This window comes from Cuculus canorus, chromosome 9 (genome assembly GCF_017976375.1).
Source record: "Cuculus canorus isolate bCucCan1 chromosome 9, bCucCan1.pri, whole genome shotgun sequence".
NCBI lineage: Eukaryota > Metazoa > Chordata > Aves > Cuculiformes > Cuculidae > Cuculus > Cuculus canorus.
Window position 1 is genome coordinate 2791405 of NC_071409.1, and position 17644 is coordinate 2809048.

The 17644-nt window shown below is 45.1% G+C and overlaps 1 protein-coding gene across 6 annotated transcripts in view; it reads right to left on the reverse strand.

The window, feature by feature from the left end:
• Nucleotides 1-17644, reverse strand: part of DGKD (diacylglycerol kinase delta) — a 69477-nt gene that overhangs the window by 34640 nt on the left and 17193 nt on the right. For 3 of the 6 annotated variants that reach the window (XM_054074134.1, XM_054074135.1, XM_054074136.1), the window contains exons 2-3: nucleotides 17416-17526; nucleotides 16652-16732 (exon numbers count right to left, since the gene is read on the reverse strand). In XM_054074134.1, coding sequence (XP_053930109.1) covers nucleotides 16652-16732; nucleotides 17416-17526 — 192 coding nt within the window. Of the gene's footprint in view, nucleotides 1-3483; nucleotides 3550-10568; nucleotides 10589-11023; nucleotides 11183-16651; nucleotides 16733-17415; nucleotides 17527-17644 lie in introns of those variants that run through there. The other 3 variants (XM_054074138.1, XM_054074137.1, XM_054074139.1) reach the window with 3 other exon arrangements.

Consider the following 17644-nt stretch of genomic DNA (forward strand, 5'->3'; position numbering starts at 1 on the left):
CTTCCTTTCCTGTCTGGTTTAACTGTTCTTACTCCAGCCCACGAATTCTACCTTCTTTGTTTCCAATTCCCCTCCTTATTTCATGGAGTGGGGAAATGAATGAGCAGCCACGTGGTTCTCTGCTTTGCTAGCGTGGGGCTAAACCAAGCGGCCACATGCTTTCCCGTGCCAGCTTGGGGCTAAACCTTAACAGTTAATGAACAGTCCAACGTTTTAACAAAGCAGTAGAAGACAAGCAGTGAGGTTGAAGCTCCCCTCTGCGCAGGAAGGCAGACAGGTCTCTGCGTAGCTCTCTCCTCTTGTCAGACGGCGGCAGCAAAGAGAAACAAAAGCTCCTCGCTCTTTAGAGGACCATGTCTGCTGTCCACCGGGCTGCCCATTCAGCTGGGCTCCAGGCTTGACTATCAACCAACATTTACTCTTCCTAAGATAAAAGTCTTTCTTCCCCACTCTGTAGTTATCTTATCATACCAATGCTGTCTCCTTGGGCACATCTCACAATCTCCATCCAACTGATTTCTTAAATCAGACCAAGATTGAAGTGTTTGAAAGACCTGGATGTAAGAGAAGCTGCATTAAGGTTGAGGACCATTAACAAAAATCAAGAGACTCCTCTTTATGTAAGCTCTGAGGACTTCCAGCAGCCCATATGCCCCTGTGTCCCTTGACATGAAAAAATTGTCTACGTTATCTGTTTTTCCAGAAATTTGTACCCTAATATCTGAAATAATGGATTGAAACAATCTAGGGTTGCGTCAGATTGATGAGGCCCATGTGGCTCTTGCAAGCACGCAACCAAAGTGTTAATGAACACCAAACACCCACAATGCCTGACCCCTGCTAATTACCATTTTCCACTCCGTTTCTCACTTCTCTCGTTATGATTCATAAAACAGATTAAAAATAAAAACCTGTGGAGTTGAACATCAGGCTTTCAGTTGATGCTGAAGTGCCTCAGTGCATCCACTAAGAAATGTGTATGCAATGCAACAAAAAAAGATGCACCTGTAAACTTCTGCTTTATTTTCAGGTCTTCAATTTTCAAAATATATTTCTTTTGATGCAACAGATTGCAGTATTCACCCACAATGACAGTAACGTTACTCAGAGGTACTAGAAAAGGATGCTCCAGCCACATTAAGCTGGCATTAAATAGAGTTTAATACCTTTTTAAAGCAAAGACTGGCTGTTCATATTAGAAATACACTTTTGGCATGGAGCGTTCTAGTTTGGACAAAATGACCTGATCTGTATCAGCTGTAAGCAAACCGAAATAAGCATTTACAATTTTCTAAAAATGAAACTTTGAAGAACTCCTTCCCTCTTTCCTGACTCTCCCTTTAAACAATTCCAGCTCTGATAAAGCATATTCCCAAAGAAGGTAATCAAAGGAGCCTTTCTTTTTCCTTGGAAAAGCAGAAAAGTGGGCGGTAACTGTATTTCCATCAAAAATTCTGCTAGGTAAGAAAGGCTACCCCAGAGAAACCTTTTACGGCACATGAAGCACTGCTCAAAATCAGTGTGAAGCTAGAGAAGGACGAGCAGCATGACCAAGACCAAGTTCAATTAATTTGTTCAGACAGCACAGGGCCCCACATTTTTCTGGCAGCAAAGCCAAGGACATCTATAACCGCAGATGTACAACAGTACCCTATGTGAAGTCCAGACACCCTAGGATGAAGCATCCAAAGACCTTTCATCACTTTAAAACCAGCCAGTTTTTATAAGAAACCGCCAGTTCATTCAAGAAGCCACTGACACGCTCTCAGGCAGATGGGGGAAAAGAATTTAAAATGGTTGGTAAAATTAATTATCATCACGATCCCCTCTCAGAACAGTCCTAGTCAGTGTGGTCCCTTTCCTTTTTTTTCTCTCTTTTGAGGGGGGGCGGAGGAGAGGAAGCACAAATGCTAAGTACACAGTATAATTTTTACATCACCTTGGAAGACATGAAATCTAAAATATTGGCATAAAATACAGAAATGCAGATGCTCCTTTGATAAGAAATAATTCCTGAGGCTACTGACTTCCCAGATGACCGGAGAAACTGTCCAATACAGAAAATCAGTCATTCCTTGTTAAGTCATCTTAAGAAGTCCCTTCTGCCTTCTCTCCTCATTGACCTAAGTCAGTTTGCACCTGAAGGATAGACCTGCTCAGGGAGCAAGTCAAGCTGTCCAGTGCTATGAGCCGGGAGCCCACAGGCACAAATTCTGACATGACTGTTTGATGCATAAGTAATTTGTCACTGGATTGGAACCTAAGCATCTCTCAATTAGTACTGTGAAAGGCTCCAGAGTCATTCCTGCCCTCTTGCTTTATTTCTCAAATACTAGAAAAAGCAGAAGCATCTCCAATCACATTCTGGAGCTTATGGCTCTAATAATTAGAATAAACAGTATAAAAGCCTTCAAGAATTAAAGTATCTGTGTCTCCCTCATCTGGACACGGCAGCTGCTCACAGGAGTACAGCGAGACAGGCTGCAGCACCTCCATGATCTCAATACCTCCCCACATCCAGCCTAGGACAATCCTCCATCCAAAGAACAACAGTAAAGTTTATGAGGCAAGAGGACAAATAAAGATATCCAGAAGATTTTCACACTTGAATCACCCACACAAAGAGTTCTAGAATTAAAATAAGGGATCTATTGTGTAACTACAAAACTGCAAATAAAATGTAACTTTGTGCAAGGCAAATTTATGCAAGGCATTCCCCAGGAGTCAGTTCTAAACCAACATTTGCGTTAGGATTTAGTGCTATCATCAGAGATGGAAAATAAAGGAATACCACCTCAAACCTCACTCCTATTCCAAGGAGGACAAAGCGCGACAATTCAGGCTGCACTGTGGAGGGCAGATAAGATTTTACTGGAACTGGAGTAACATTACTTGAGGGAAATGAAGAAACCACACAGACCTGTTTTTCTGATTAACATGCAGTGGTGTTACAGTAAAACATTTTAATGAGGATGATTAGGAATCCAGAAACATGTTAATAGGGACACTTCCTTTGCAGAGTGGTTCAACAGATCTCGCTTGCCTTTCACACAGCCTCACATACCCAACAGCAGACACTGGGTACCTCGGGAGTGTAAGACACCCCTGATTTCCCCACTGCTGGTCTCTTACCTGAGCAGGCTGGTGTGCAACACACACGCCACAACACCGGTCTTGAGGAAGGATTGCAATTAACAGGCACACGCTGTCACTCACAGGGAGGATAAACACTCATCCTACTATTTCTACTGCCTTCTACTTGAGCCACTAATTTCAACTCCAGCCACCCACCCGTTGAAGGACACTAACAGAGAGAGAAAGGCTATTACATACGCTCCGCTGTCTAGACGAGACCGATGACCAACCTAACGTCTCGTGCCAAAAAACCCAATCATTCTTGTCATCTCCAAAAGAAGCCACAGCAATCTTCCCCCTGAAAAGCTGTCCTTTCTCAGCCAGGGAGTCCGGGGTGTGTGTTCTCACCTACAGCTAGGATGAGGTGACACTCGGGAACACGAGGCTCAGTTATCCCTGTTGGCAAACGTGGTGAGAAATGAGCATGGTCCAGCTATTTTTTATGTTCCGGCTACAGCTTTTGACTAACATCCTGGAACAATATATTCCACAGGATGACGACGCACTAGGTGAAGTAGCATTTCCTTTTATTTGTTCTAAATTTACAAAGCAGTAATGTCATCCAGTGACCTCTTGTTCTCACATAAAGGGAGAGCACAAAAACAGTGATCTGACTGCTTTTGAGTTAGGATGGGGGCTGCCTTGCTAGGAGTCAAAAAAAACCACAATAAAAAGTTTTAAGATTTAGCTATATTATCTCATACATTTTTGGCCTGTTTGGGGACTGGCAGAACTCTGAGTCTTCCTGCCCTGAAACAGCTCAGAATTTTATCTAGATATGAGCAATTACATACAATAAAAGTGCTTGTTCTTCCTAAAAAGGGAATATTAAAAACTAACAATTTTTAGATCCTATGCTACTGAACTTTTGGGTGAGGTTCTTCATTCTTCAGACTGTAACCCTCAGCACAACTGGAGGCCGAGACACCCATGTGCCCACACTGAGACCTAATGCTGACCAGCAAAAAAGCTCAGCAACAGTCACACAGAAAAAAGCTGCCAGGCCCTCTGATCAATCCTTAAGAGTCATAAGGGTGGATGGGAATGGCAGGAAGGCTTAAAGACATTTCAAATCAGGACAAGGCTTAATTTACAAAGTCTTCACTGTGTATTAAACCCCAGAAATACCTTTTGTGGGATTATGGTGACAATCAACCACCCACCAGGTTACCCCTTTGCAGACACTGATGTGCCCTCTAAGCAGAGAGGCCATCTCAAGTCTATCAGAAAAACTCACCCTTTTCAGGCTTGCTCACTCTAAATCCAAAAAAAATCTAAATCTAAAAAAAAATCTAAATCTAAAAAAAGCCATGCCTTCATTGGCTGCCTTGTGTGAATACTGATGGTTCCCTGACACTTCTCCAGAATAGAGCTTTGTCTTCTCCTCCTGCAGCATGTGTCCTCTTACCAGCTGCTAACTCCCACCCCTCATGTCGACCCACACTCCCCTGTCCAAAGCTAACACCAGTTTACTGACATTTCGGATCAGGCCAGCTGGCAAACAACAGAGCCAATAAAGAAAATTTCTCATTTCATGTTCTAAAAATGGACTGGATGTCCCTGGATGTCCTTCCCCAATGAACAGCTGTGAACAATTGGATTAGAAAGGCAGTCCGAAAAAGACTCTTTATATTAGACCCCATTTTAAATAAAAATCTGCTCTACTTCACCCTTCGGGGTTTTGCTGTACCAAGCAACCTTCCTCCAGCCAACAGCCAGAGCATAAATCTCATGTGCTGGTCTTGCTACCATCAAAGGCAACTTCACCACCTTTGCTCATTTCCTCCTTCAGCATTTTCTGTCTGCCCACAAACTTCTCAGAATAAGAAGTGACAGCCTGGCCAAACGTGCATGGGGCCTGTTAGTTATCAGAGTAGATCTGGGGTGCTCAGTGACCACAAAAGACAGCAAAACAAGCTTTAGATCATGCTGACCCAATCATGGAGCTGGCTGAGGAAACACTGTGGGGGCAGACGGGGCGAGGGGTACATACAACTTGGCTAAATATAGTTTTTCTGTTGCAGTTTATTTCTCAGAGTGGCCAAAAGCGGGTGCATGGGAACACCTGCTCATTCTGACTGCTTCCTTTTACTCATATCCTGTTCAAATATGAACTTATAATTCAAAGGTGCTAGCCATACACCCCCCAAAGAGATGATGACTTGGGTACAGGGACAGAAGGAATTTCTGGAGCTCAAAAGACCTAGGAATTGCAGCTAGAAAAAATAAAACAGCTGTGAGAATGGTACTGGTGCAGGCAAAAGATTCAGCTTGATCAGATCTGGCTAAAGGGGGGTAATGTCCACCATCTGTAGCTAACTGCTACCTCGGCTTTTGTACATCGTAGCAAGCTCTGGTGTCCCATGAACCCTAACAATCAGGAAGGAAAACTGGGTGAGACTGTACCGAGGACCCAGCCTTTTTATCTACCTAGCTCCTGTTCCGGCAACAGCAGTAGTTAGACATACGCTGGTGTACATTAAAACACCTCGCCTGTGTTTCTCAGCAAGATTCTCAAACCAGGATCATCACTCCATGTTTCAAACACAACAGCTGAACTCACAGAGGGCAAAAGACTCAGCGTGGATTAAGCAAATGCTGCCCTTTCAGCAAATACACAAGGTTAAAAAGAAGACTGAAAAAGGCAGAAGAAAGGAAAATGAAAGCATGAGTTTCAGACTCAAATCAATTACAGAATCACAGAACGGCTTGAGTTGGATGGGACCTTAAAGATCATCTAATTCCAACTGCCCTGCCATGGGCAGGGACACCTCCCACTGGATCAGGGGCTCAAAGCATCATCCAACCTGGCCTTGAACACCTCCAGGGATGGGGCAGCCACCACTTCCCTGGGCAACCTGGGCCAGGGCCTCCTCACCCTCATCGTGAAGAAATTCCTCCTTATGCCTAGTCCAAACCTGCCCCTCTTCAGTTTGTACCCACTGCCCTTCATCCTATCAGTCCAAGCCTTTGTAAACAGTTCCTCCCCAGCTTTCCTGTAGCACCTTCAGGTACTGGAAGGTCACAGTAAAGTCTCCTCGGAGCCTTCTCTTCTCCAAAAGAGATCCTTTACACTTAAGTACAATCAGTCCTTTACGCTTAAAAACTTAAAAGCCTGTGTAACTGATGTCAGCTCTTGAAATAATCTGGGACTGAGCAACAGGACAGCAAAGCCTTAGCAAGTCAGCACGATCGTAGCAGGTCTCTATAGCTCGTAAGAGAGAAGTAACATGGATATCAATGATTAGACTTATGGCGGACAGAGGCCCATCTTCCTCCACAGACAACATCCCTCTTCCAATTTGCAATTCACCTTTCAGTCAGTTTTGCCAGTAAATTCGGTCCTATCAACTCACTGCAGAGGTCAGCTAGAGCTCTCTGGAATTGCACCTCTTTCCTCAAAACCTGGATGCTACCCTGAAAGCGAAAGGAAAAAGAAACTTTTCATACGACACTGGAGAAACACACCAGTTTTACAGTTATTTTTACAGCACAATATCTTTATTTCCTGCTAAAATGACCATCTTCCACCTATGGAAACTCTCATTTCCACCAAATAAAACAAGTCGTTAATCTCCTTATAGTTGTGCCAAATTCTGCCTTTTTTTTCTTTCTTTAAATAGCAATAACAAGATTTTCCTCAAGGCCCTAAGGACCCAAATCTCTGGTTACAACACACGTGGCTGTTTTACCTTAATTTTCAACCTGTAAAACCCAGGAGAGCTCAGTTTCACAGGAAAACAGATACAGCATGTGGTGTGGTCTCCTTAGGACCATTTATGCGTTAACAGGTTCATTCATCTCGTGACATACCTCACTGGCCAGGGGTCACACATTACAATCACATCTTCTCCAAGAACTGTCTTTGGCACTTACTGCTGCTACGCTGTGCCTGCAGATCAAGTTTGGCTCACACTGACCCTCCCTCTGTGCTTTCTCCCAGTCCTATCTTCCCGAACGCTGCAGCGGGACAGCAGACCAGACCAAGCGTTCCCTGGGAAAATGATCATCTCTCATACCAGGGTCACATTCCTACATGCTTCTGGAAACTCTGTTGCTAAACAAGGCACATTCCTGCTCTTGGCAACTGGTAAGAGAAGCACAGACAAGGAGAGAATTTTAGGACTTGAGCAACCATTTAACAGATGTCAAAACCAAGCTCATGCAAGAAGGTCCTTGCCACCATTAGCAGGTATGAAATGCCCAGTAATCCATGCATATCAATCATAGAATAGTTTGGGTTGGAAGTGACCTTAAAGCCCACCCAGTTCCAACGCCCCTGCCATGGGCAGGGACAACTCCCACTGGATCAGGCTGCCCAAGGCACATCCAACCTGGCCTTGAACACAGGGATGGGGCGGCCACAGCTTCCCTGGGCAATGTGTTCCAGCGTGTCACCACTCTCATCATGAAGAAATTCCTCCTTATGTCTAGACTAAATCTGCCCCTCTCCAGTTTATACCCACTCCACCTCGTCCTATCACTCCAAGCCTTTGTGAACAGCCCCTCCCCAGCTTTCTTGTAGCCCCTTCAGGTACTGGAAGGTCGCTGTAAGGTCTCCTCGGAGCCTTCTCTTCTCCAGGCTGAACAACCCCAACTCTCTCAGCCTGACCTCATATGGGAGATGCTCCAGCCCTCTGATCATCTTTGGAGTCTCCTCTGGACCCATTCCAACAGTTCCATATCCTTTGTGAGTGGAGCAGCACCAAATAGGAACAGATTGGGCTGCCATGCCAAGTGCCAGAGCATCTTAGCCCAGCTCCGTTATCCATCCACCCTCCGCTTCACACAGCAGATGCATGCATGCATCCTTTCTTCATCTATTTTCCAAAGGATGCAGTCCTGCCAAGAAAAGAGTTCCCAAAGAGAACTACACAGTTCAGAAAGAGTAGCACATGTGGGAAGGTAAAGGTTATTTAAGAGAAAGCTTCCCACTCCCTCAAACAGAGGCAAACCCATGGAGACCAGAGGGGCAGGGCAATGCTCCCTAGTGGCAGGGCAGCTCTCTCAGTGGGCTCATCTACGTTGAGGCTAGCAGCCAATAAATCACAGGACGGAGCAACGAAAGACCTTTTCCACGGTAGAAAAATGACCTGCTACCGACAGCTTATTTTTAGTTACAGCTCCTCACAGCCCCCGTACATCAGCTGTGCTGAAAAGAGACTAATAGCTAGCAGGAAAGGAAATAAATAGTTTTCAACAGCCTGATGAACTCGGTAGCTTTCCACAGTGGGTCACCAGGCAAAGACCAGTCCTTTTACACACACCACAACCCTGAAACCATCACAAGCACCACAGCTGGAGAGACCTTCTTTCTGCAAGTACTGTTAGCAAGGCTCTCCCTGCCTATCAAATTGATCCGAGGGAAGATGCATGTAAGAAGTCGTCTTCCTCTTCTAGAACAGCTTCCCTGTAAAACTAAACCCATCGTGTTCTCAGATTCCTGTTTATCACAGGTTGTTCTGCTTATGGGTCCTCACCTGGAAGGGCGAGCAGGTGCTGGAATCTGCAGCCTCGCTCAGGAAGGTGGATCAAACACGGAACATGGCACCAAGGTTACAAAGAGCAAAGGGATTATCAAACAAAGCTCCTACTGTTCAGGCCCAAGGGCAATAACAGACACTCATTTCAAAGCAGTAAACTTCCCTTTAGGGAAACAAAAGCTCTCACAAACAGTTGCCTTCGCTTTCCAGCTCTCCATCTACCCCATTCTCACAGTAAAATGCGCAAAGCCCAGTCTGACCTCTTTCTCTTACAGTAGAGTTCTCAGAAACTCCTAGCATATTTAGGGGTCATTCTGTACAACAGTTGCACAGTAGCAACCACCAGATCTCTCCACCCACAGCAACTTCTTCCAGACTCTCTAACTCCTCTTCCATGTTTATCCTCTTTGTCATTTTTTTCTCCACTCTTCCTTCTTTTGTGCCAGCAACTGCTGATCAGCTCCTGACAGAGACTGGAGTCCTAAAAAATCCTTGACATGGAAGGACTTAAAATGACTGTTTTCACTGACTAACAGTGACTCAGAACGGTCTGTTTACCAAAGAGCCTTTCTCAAGAAGAAAAAAACTGCCCTGAAGTCCGGATTGCAGACTACTAAAATAGCAAAGTATTTTGAAGCTGCAGCGGTTCTGACAGGAAATGAGGACCAAGCGGCACTTAATGAAGGGAGCCGGGAGAAACAGCTAAGCGGCTCTGGACATGGCAACTCATGGCTTACTCATATTTTCAGCTGCTTATAAAGGAAATTCTGACAGCTGCCAATACAAACAGAGTGAGAGCACTGGCAGAGCGTGCAATTCCTGAATGTGCACACACATGGGTGTGGAAGAGACAACAACCCCAGCAAAGCCCAACTTCCCAACCTGCACTTGAATTCATTGAGAACAGAGAATTTGAAAAGCAGGGGGGAAGAACCACGCCTTTCAGCAGACCCTCTTCTCTAATCCTTCCCTTCTCCAAACCTTACCAAGGCAATCCATGGCTGGGTACGAAGGAGCAGGGTGAGGAACAAGGACACTCGGTGAGTTCCCTGTGTAACTATGTCCCCAGTTTAGTGAGTCTTTTTGTCCATTTCTGATGTCTTCCCTTGCAGTCCCTCACCACCCTGCTGAAGAAGCAGGAGATGAAAATCCCCCCCTCACTGGGAAGCCCAGTGACTCTCTGCAGTTCAAGCCCACCCTTCTCGAAGGGCTGAAGCCACCCAGGGCAGTTGGGGAACCTGTGCAAGTGTCAAACCATGCAGATTTCCCTCACCTCTATCGGCCCAAGCTCAAAGTATCAGTCTGAAGTTCAGCAAACAGCTCGTAACAAAAGCTCCTATAGTCTTTGTCCTCATGAAAATAAGTCACATGCTCTTTGCTGAAGTTTGCGTTTCAAACCAGCACAAGCAACCTCTGATCTGGGTTCCTCTTGCTTCAACAGTGCAGTTTCTTACAGGCTCGCAGCTCCTGCACTTTCCGCCTGACACGTGGCTTCTGCAGCTCTTTCAAAACCAAACTCTTCAGAGAAGACTTCACTGCCTTCTCTGCTCAAAAGGATGCATTTTTCACATTAAAAGCAACAACACAATAATTAAATAATTTAATTTGACACAAAATCACAGAAAAGGCAAAGGCATTTTTGCTTCATTGTGAAATGAATTGGCAGACACCAACAACATACTCTCACCATCACCAAGCACCCTCAGCAATTTTATCTTTTGATAAAGCTCAAGCACTTTGCCCTGTGTTTGTAGGCAAGGTTAATTACCCCTAAATGAAAATTCATACTCTTTCTTCACAGCGGTCAACAAGCCCTGGACAAAACAGCAAAAATATAGAGCCTGAAGGAGATCAGACAGTCACACAAAACTCCACAAGACAGAACCAGCATCTTTGCTGCTGAATAATCCAGTACTAAGTAAGAAGGCGGTAATAGAAAAAGTAGCACACCTCAGACTTCCATAAGGCTGGAGGAGGACATCCATGCTGCTTCTCAGAGATGACAGCACCCTCTGCTCTCATTCAGGAGCACCAGCAACTCCCTGTTCCTCAACCTATCACAACCATTGCTGCCTCTAGCCACACAAGTGCTCTGAAAGAGAGGCATTACTTTAATCTCAGTACTTCCTCTCTGCTGTGACATTGGTTAGGGTGAATCATCAGTTAATAAACAGTATTTCTTAACTGATGGGTGCAGCATTTCCAACAGCATCACAGGCATATTTCCTTTTACCCCGATTCCAGAGAACTTATCTACTTAAATCCACACAGGAGAGAACAGCTAAACAGTAAGAGCTTGTAGCAAACTGATTCGAAGGAACCCGAGCTCCTGATGATCTGTTACATTGGCACAGGTGCCAAGTTTCTCAATGCTCAGTCCAGAAAACTCAGACTCCTGCTCTTACCTTTCACGTTCAATCTTCCTCTAAGCTAGTGTCCAGAACAGCCTACTCGCTCAGAGAAAAGCCTCAACAGATTGCTTGACATGCAATTAACAGGATTAGTCCCCTCTATGGTCGGTCTTTCTGAGCTATGTCCCACTTGCCACAAGCTGATTAGCTGTCTGCTTAAGGAGGAGCTGGGATAAGTTTCCTTCTGGCGGCAGTAAAGTGGAGAGGCAGGCGCTGACTGTAATAATATGCTGTTTCCTGTCTGCGGCTGAGCTGAGAGGTACTTCCCAACAGAAAAGGGTTTACAGGAGCTCCGAAGTTCAAGCTCCACCTCTTCCAATGAAGTGCTACGGAGGAGGGGTCAACAGCATGGCTCCTGGCACTCAGAAACGTGCTGTGACCCAGCTCCATTGCATTAAAGCATCAGAAAGAAGAAATCAAACCATGCACATCTCTCTCCAAAGAGAGGAGCTTTCTCCTTTGGGATCTCAAAGCCTTCGATAAGATGGGATGGGAAGTGAATGTTGCAATCCATGTTATATGAAGGAGGTGAAAGTCCACACCACCATTGGCTATCAATAACTGGAAAACACTTAGAAAAACACCATGTGAAATTCACATTGAAACACAAAATATGTACCTGGAAGGATCCGATGCCCTTCCCAGCCTCTCTCCTATCTGTGATAGGTGGGGTTTATTAGAAGAGAACGTATATTTTAGACTTTTTTCCCCTCTTTAGCTTTATATAAATCCTGCGAAAGGCAGGAAAGGGTCAATGAACTGATAAGGACTCACTCCATTGCACTGAAGGCAGCAGGCTAAATTCAGCTGGCACCTTCCAGAAAAGAGAAGATCATGAGCCAAAACACTAACCTGAGGGGCAGGAACTTGTTCCTACACAAACATTGATAAAAATGGGCCTAAGGAGATGACCCAAAGTCCTTTCAAAGACAGGATGGTTGTGGTGGCAAAGTCTTGGCCCAAGCAATGGACGATAGAGCAACTAGTGCCCCCCCAAACCTTTAAGGCTTAGCAGGGAAGAACACGCATGCTCAAGTTCACAAGACATGTAAAGCAGTCGCTTTGAGTGAAGTATCTCCAAAATGCAGGCTTTCTGGCATGATATAGTGAAAAAAAAAACTATTGCAGGTTTGAAGAATGGAACTCGTATGTTTTGTTCTAATGCTCCCGGAGCAACTGAGAAGCAAACTTCTTGCACCAGTGAAAAACGCTAAGAAACTTCCTGCTCTCCTACTTTTCATTAACAGCCAAAACCAGCCTAGCGGACCGGATCAGTAAGAAAACATATACAGAAGTTCACTGTTTGTCTTCTGGCCCTGCAGACGTGGGTGTGGTTTCTACAGCTAGTGATACCTTACTATAGACAAAAACACTGAAGTTAGACAGAAATACTATTTATGCTAAAGACAATAAAATAAATCATTCAAATTCTAACATATTAAGCAGAAAAAAGGTTTTGACACATACCAGAAAAGTTGGCTGGCTCCCCAAAGCTCCTCGTCATGTATTTTTTTCTAATGCTTCTAGAGCAACTGCCTGCTGATGCATTAGACAAGAGCATCAGCCAATCAAGTGACTGTGAAATTGCGCCGTCCAGGAAAAAAACATTTGTGGAAACAGCTGAGGTCTCCCTGGGAAGACCCAATGTGCCCAGTGTGATCCCAAATCATCTGCTTTTTGAAATCACAAGAGATTTTGGGGGTACAACTGGCAAAGCTCTGCTCTGAAGTTCAGGTCAGGGTTTGACCTCACCCGTCCAGTGCCGATGATCTCTATTTCACAGGACTACAAACGTAGGCACACAGTGATAGCAGGAATCCAAACTAAAAAATGACCACTCTTTTTTTAAAATAACTGCTTGCGAAGTAGCAGGACAACCCGGTTAGCACCGAATTTGTACCACAGCAGAACCTCTCTAAGACCCTGGGAAAACCAGCAGCCCTAGGAAAATCCACTGGCAAGAGATTATAAACCAGGAGCTAAGGGAGCATAGATGGCAAGAACCAGTCACAGCCCGGACCTCCCTGTAGAGATAGCTTAGAACAGAGATGTCAGAGATGACACAGATGCCAACCTTACATCTACAGTTGTCCTGGGAGAAGGGAAGCCTCGTGTAGGGCTGCAATATGATTTGTTCCCCAGAGGCTTCCTGCAAAGCGACTCTGCATCCACGCTGCCTGACCTGAAGGGACAACAGCCAAACACAAAGCCTCTCCTTACACCTCTCAGGGGATGGAGTTGTACAACACCTTAGGCTCAAAGATGCCCCTACTCACAAGCTCCCAGCCCGTTCTCTAGTCCCATACCTATTATCTCTGGGTAGCGGTCCCCAAAACTGTCCCCACTGCAAACAAGACACATGCACTGAAGAAATCTATGCACAATCAACTAAGCAAACAGCCGTGGAACCCATATATCACACGCTTCTTCTTAACACTCACTTTTCTCTCTCTCCTGCTGGCTTACAGCAAACAAATTAGCTGTCAGACTTCTGTTGTGTGTAGAAGGTTTACTGGCAGCTGTATTTTTCAACCTTATTCCTCTGTTTATGCAATGTAACCTTTGTTGGCTTCCTGCTCTGGTTTTCTACTCTGACGGTGCTGCGTACCTGTGCTCCTCACTGCCCTTTCACCACTTTCTCCAGGAAGCCCAGGCTGGATGGATGAGTTCAGGGAAATTCTATGAGGTTCAACAAGGCCAAGTGCTGGGTCCTGCACTTGGGTGACAACAACCCCAGGCAGTGCTCCAGGCTTAGAGAAGAGTGGCTAGAAAGCTGAAAAAGACCTGCAGGTGCTCGTCAACAACAGCTAAATATAAGCCAGCAGTGGCCCAGGTGGCCAAGAAGGCCAATGGCATCCTGGCTTGGATCAGCCATGGGGTGGCCAACAGGAGCAGGGCAGGGAATCATCCCCCTGGACTCGGCGCTGGTGAGGCTGCACCTCAAATCCTGGGTTCAGTTTTGGGCCCCCCACTCGAAGAAGGACATTGAGAGGCTGGAGCCCATCTAGAGAAAGGAATGGAGCTGGGGAAGGAGCTGCAGCCCAGAGGTCTGGGAGTAGCTGAAGGACCCAGGGCTGTTTAGCCTGGAGAAGAGGAGGTTGAGGGGAGACCTCATCGCTCTCTGCATCTCCAGGAAAGGAGGTTGTGGTGAGGTGGGTTCTGGTCTCTTCTCCCAAGTAACAAGTGATAGGACAGAGGAAATGACCTCAAGCTATGCCAGGGGAGGTTTAGATTGGATATCAGGAAAAATTTCTTTAGTGAAAGAAATGGTGAAGCATTGGAACCGTCTGCCCAGGGCAGTGGAAGAGTCTCCATTCCTGGAGGGGTTCAGAAAACATGTGGCCGTGGCACTTCAGGACATGGTTTAGTTGGCACAGTGGTGTTGGGCTGGTGGTTGGACCGGATGAGCTTAGAGGCCTTTTCCATCTCTAATGATTCTATGATTCCTTTGACGGGTCACCCCTTATTATCTCTTTGCATTGGATCCGCAATGCTCTTAAGCAGTTCATCCAATGTTTATGTTTCCTGCTTCCTTTGTTAGCACCTAACCCAACCTGACCTGCAGAATCTTTATACAGTAAGCAATACACATGCCTGGACAGAGGATGAGTTTCCTCAGAAAGAAACTACTTTGTAGATCCCAAACTACCAGCCTCCATTGAAGAAAACAAACCATCAAAAAGAAAAAAGAACATCTGAAACTGCAGAATAACTGCCTGTGCTACCCAACACCAAGTGCTGGATGTTTCTGCTTTAGGATAAAAACCTAGTAGTGAGTCCCACTGATTTGAAAGAGGAAAAAAAATGCATCAAAGAACTCTGAATTTTAGACCAGAACCGAACTGGGGAGATTGAGGGTGGGGGAAACGGTGCTCTTAAAGAGAGCCAAGAAAAAAATGGTAAACTTGCAACAACTTGAAAGCACTGACGGCAGTGATGCAGCAGACCAAGCAGCAGCAAGACTAGGCAACCTTCTGATTTTCTAAGTGTTTTTATAGCTCATGGTAAACCGCAGTCAATCCCCTCTGTAAACCATGACACAAAGAGTAGATAGAAATTGAGATGTTTTTCTTGAAGCCTCCCCGAGTCTCAAGATACAGTGCCTCCCTGAGCCTCAAGATACAGCGAACAGCAGGAGACAGCCAAACCTGATCTGCTACCTGAGTCTCAAGTAATCCTAAACTTTTTAGGCCCTAGGGGAGGCGAGGACAGGCAGAGCCTGATACCAGAGTCATGGAAGTTAACTCTTCACTGTTGGACTCGGGCAATCTGGGAGAGCAAACACACTGCTTCCTCCTATTCCTACACTGCATCCCCGATGGGGATGAGATCTCTCCCAACTGTAATAATAAACAAAACAGTAACAGTACATTTGCTTACCTGAAAAGTCAGTCTTTATCTACATATGGGAAAACTGAAGCAAGACCAAAGAAAAAATACTTTGTTAAGAGATGAAGAACTTCACATTCTTGAAAACGTATCCTGTACTGAAACCACTGAAGAATCCTTCTCTCGGGGTACGCACACCTACACCTGATATCAATATTTACTACCAGACCCAGATGTGGCATCCAATTATGGTTGCAGAAAGTATTTTCAGACTTTAAGAACCATCTGGACATAGGGTGGGCACCACAGCTGCTTTGCACAGGTACTGCAACACAAAAAGCTGCAGCTATGTAATAGAAACATCCTTCGCTAGATGTTGAAAGCAGTGGGTTGTCACTGCTGCAGAGCAAATTACGCTGCTCAGCCTTGGTCACCACCTGCAGGACCAGCTTCCTCCCTCCACCTGGATTGCTCCCCCCTTCACCTTGCAATAGACCAACACTGCCTCCTTTCTTCTCAGTCTCTTCTCTCCTCCCTTCTGAGCCCTTTGGAGGCTGCATGGAGGTTATTGCTGTTGGCCAACTCTGAAACCCACACTGCTGCTTGACGCTCGCGCTGCATGGCAGCTCTTAACAGTTTTTCTTTGCACACCAGGCGTTTCCCCTGAAATGGAACTTGGGGAATGCCTGCACTTGAGAAATATAATAATTTTTTAATACCAGTTACTAAGCCTGGAGAAAATGAAGCAGTCACATGACCGTATTTCCAGACTGCAAACATTCAGCACATATTCCACATCTAACAAGTATCCTAAACTAATTCCACAGTTATTTCTGTGGGACTTTTTCTTGCAGCTCCTTTTGCTTTGCCACTGAGCAATCACACACACAGCTACACACAAAGTCAGAGAAAGAAGCTTATGTATTTTAAGACCCAAAGGGAAAACAAAATTCCTTATGCAAGATCTGTTGCACAAACAGCAACATCACCCCTAACTCCTTCAGTACAACAGATTTTTCTGTCCCACTGCATAAATGGATTCTACCAAACTCTTCTAATTTACAGATAAGAAAATCCCAGCATGCAAAGTTTTACCACTACACCTATAACCTAAGGTATTTCCCATGCACTTGGAGATGAGTTATGATCACTGTAAGGAAAAATAATTTGTTGGGTTTTTTTTCTTTTAATGAAAGAGGCTGTGGAGATTGTCCTGCTGGTTTCAAACTCTGCAAGAGAAGGGATGTGAGGCAAAGATGCAAGAAGAATGGAAAATAATGCAAGAAATCCTACCGTGAAGCTGTTGTTGACATTCTTAGTGCTGGATTCTGCCACACTGGCATCCGTCAGATCCACCTCATCAAAAATAATGGACTGGAAAGAAAAAATTCAAAAGCCCAATGAGTGATTGAAACCAACGTATAAGCAGCAGACCCAAAGGGACATGCCTGCCTAGCACACAGGCTTTTGTGATCTGAAGGAAAGGCCCAGCACCAACAATACGAAGGACTCAGAAGTCTAGTTCCATAGAGTGTGGCTCACATTTGCTTGTCTTCAGTCAGTGAATGTGATGACTTTATTTTTATCAAGGGATTATATAAAAAAAATTAATTGTAGGCTTTGCCTTTGTGAAAGGAGACATATTATATCTGTTGATTAGCAATGTGCCAAGTCAGATGCACGGCTGCTCTGATTTGATAAATTCTAACCCTGCTTCCTTCCTCCAATTCCTCTTTTCACATTCATGTTTTCTCCCTTCTCTTTCATCTTCTATCGATTAAGAGCCCTTTCCCTACTAAAACCCATCAAGGTGGAAAAAAATGCGGAAAGATCACTATCACAGGTCCATAGAGTGCTTTACTTAAAAATAAGGATTTTCAAGTGTGAGGCAAAACCACAAGGACCTTCTTAAAGCTGCAAAACCTGAAGGCAGGTGCCTTCCGAGCACGAGCTCTTTTCTCTGCTGAAGGCTACCTTCTCACGGACATCCATCTGCCTCCAAAAGCTCCACCACTGACTTTCTTCCCTTAGACCCATAAGAAATGTCAAGACCTTACCTTAGCAGTTTTTGCATAGTAGAGTGTTCGCCCTCGCAGCTTAAAATATCGTCTCTTCCAGCGCTGGAAGGAGCTGGTCTGTTTCATCAGCATCCCCTCTTTTATGATAGTCTACAAAACAAAGTGGGGAGGGGCACACATTTTGGTTATAGGCATCTTTTTTGCTCTCCCACTATGTGCCCGTAATAAAAAGGCTGCAGTTTGAGATCAGTAATCTTAGTGCCCTCTG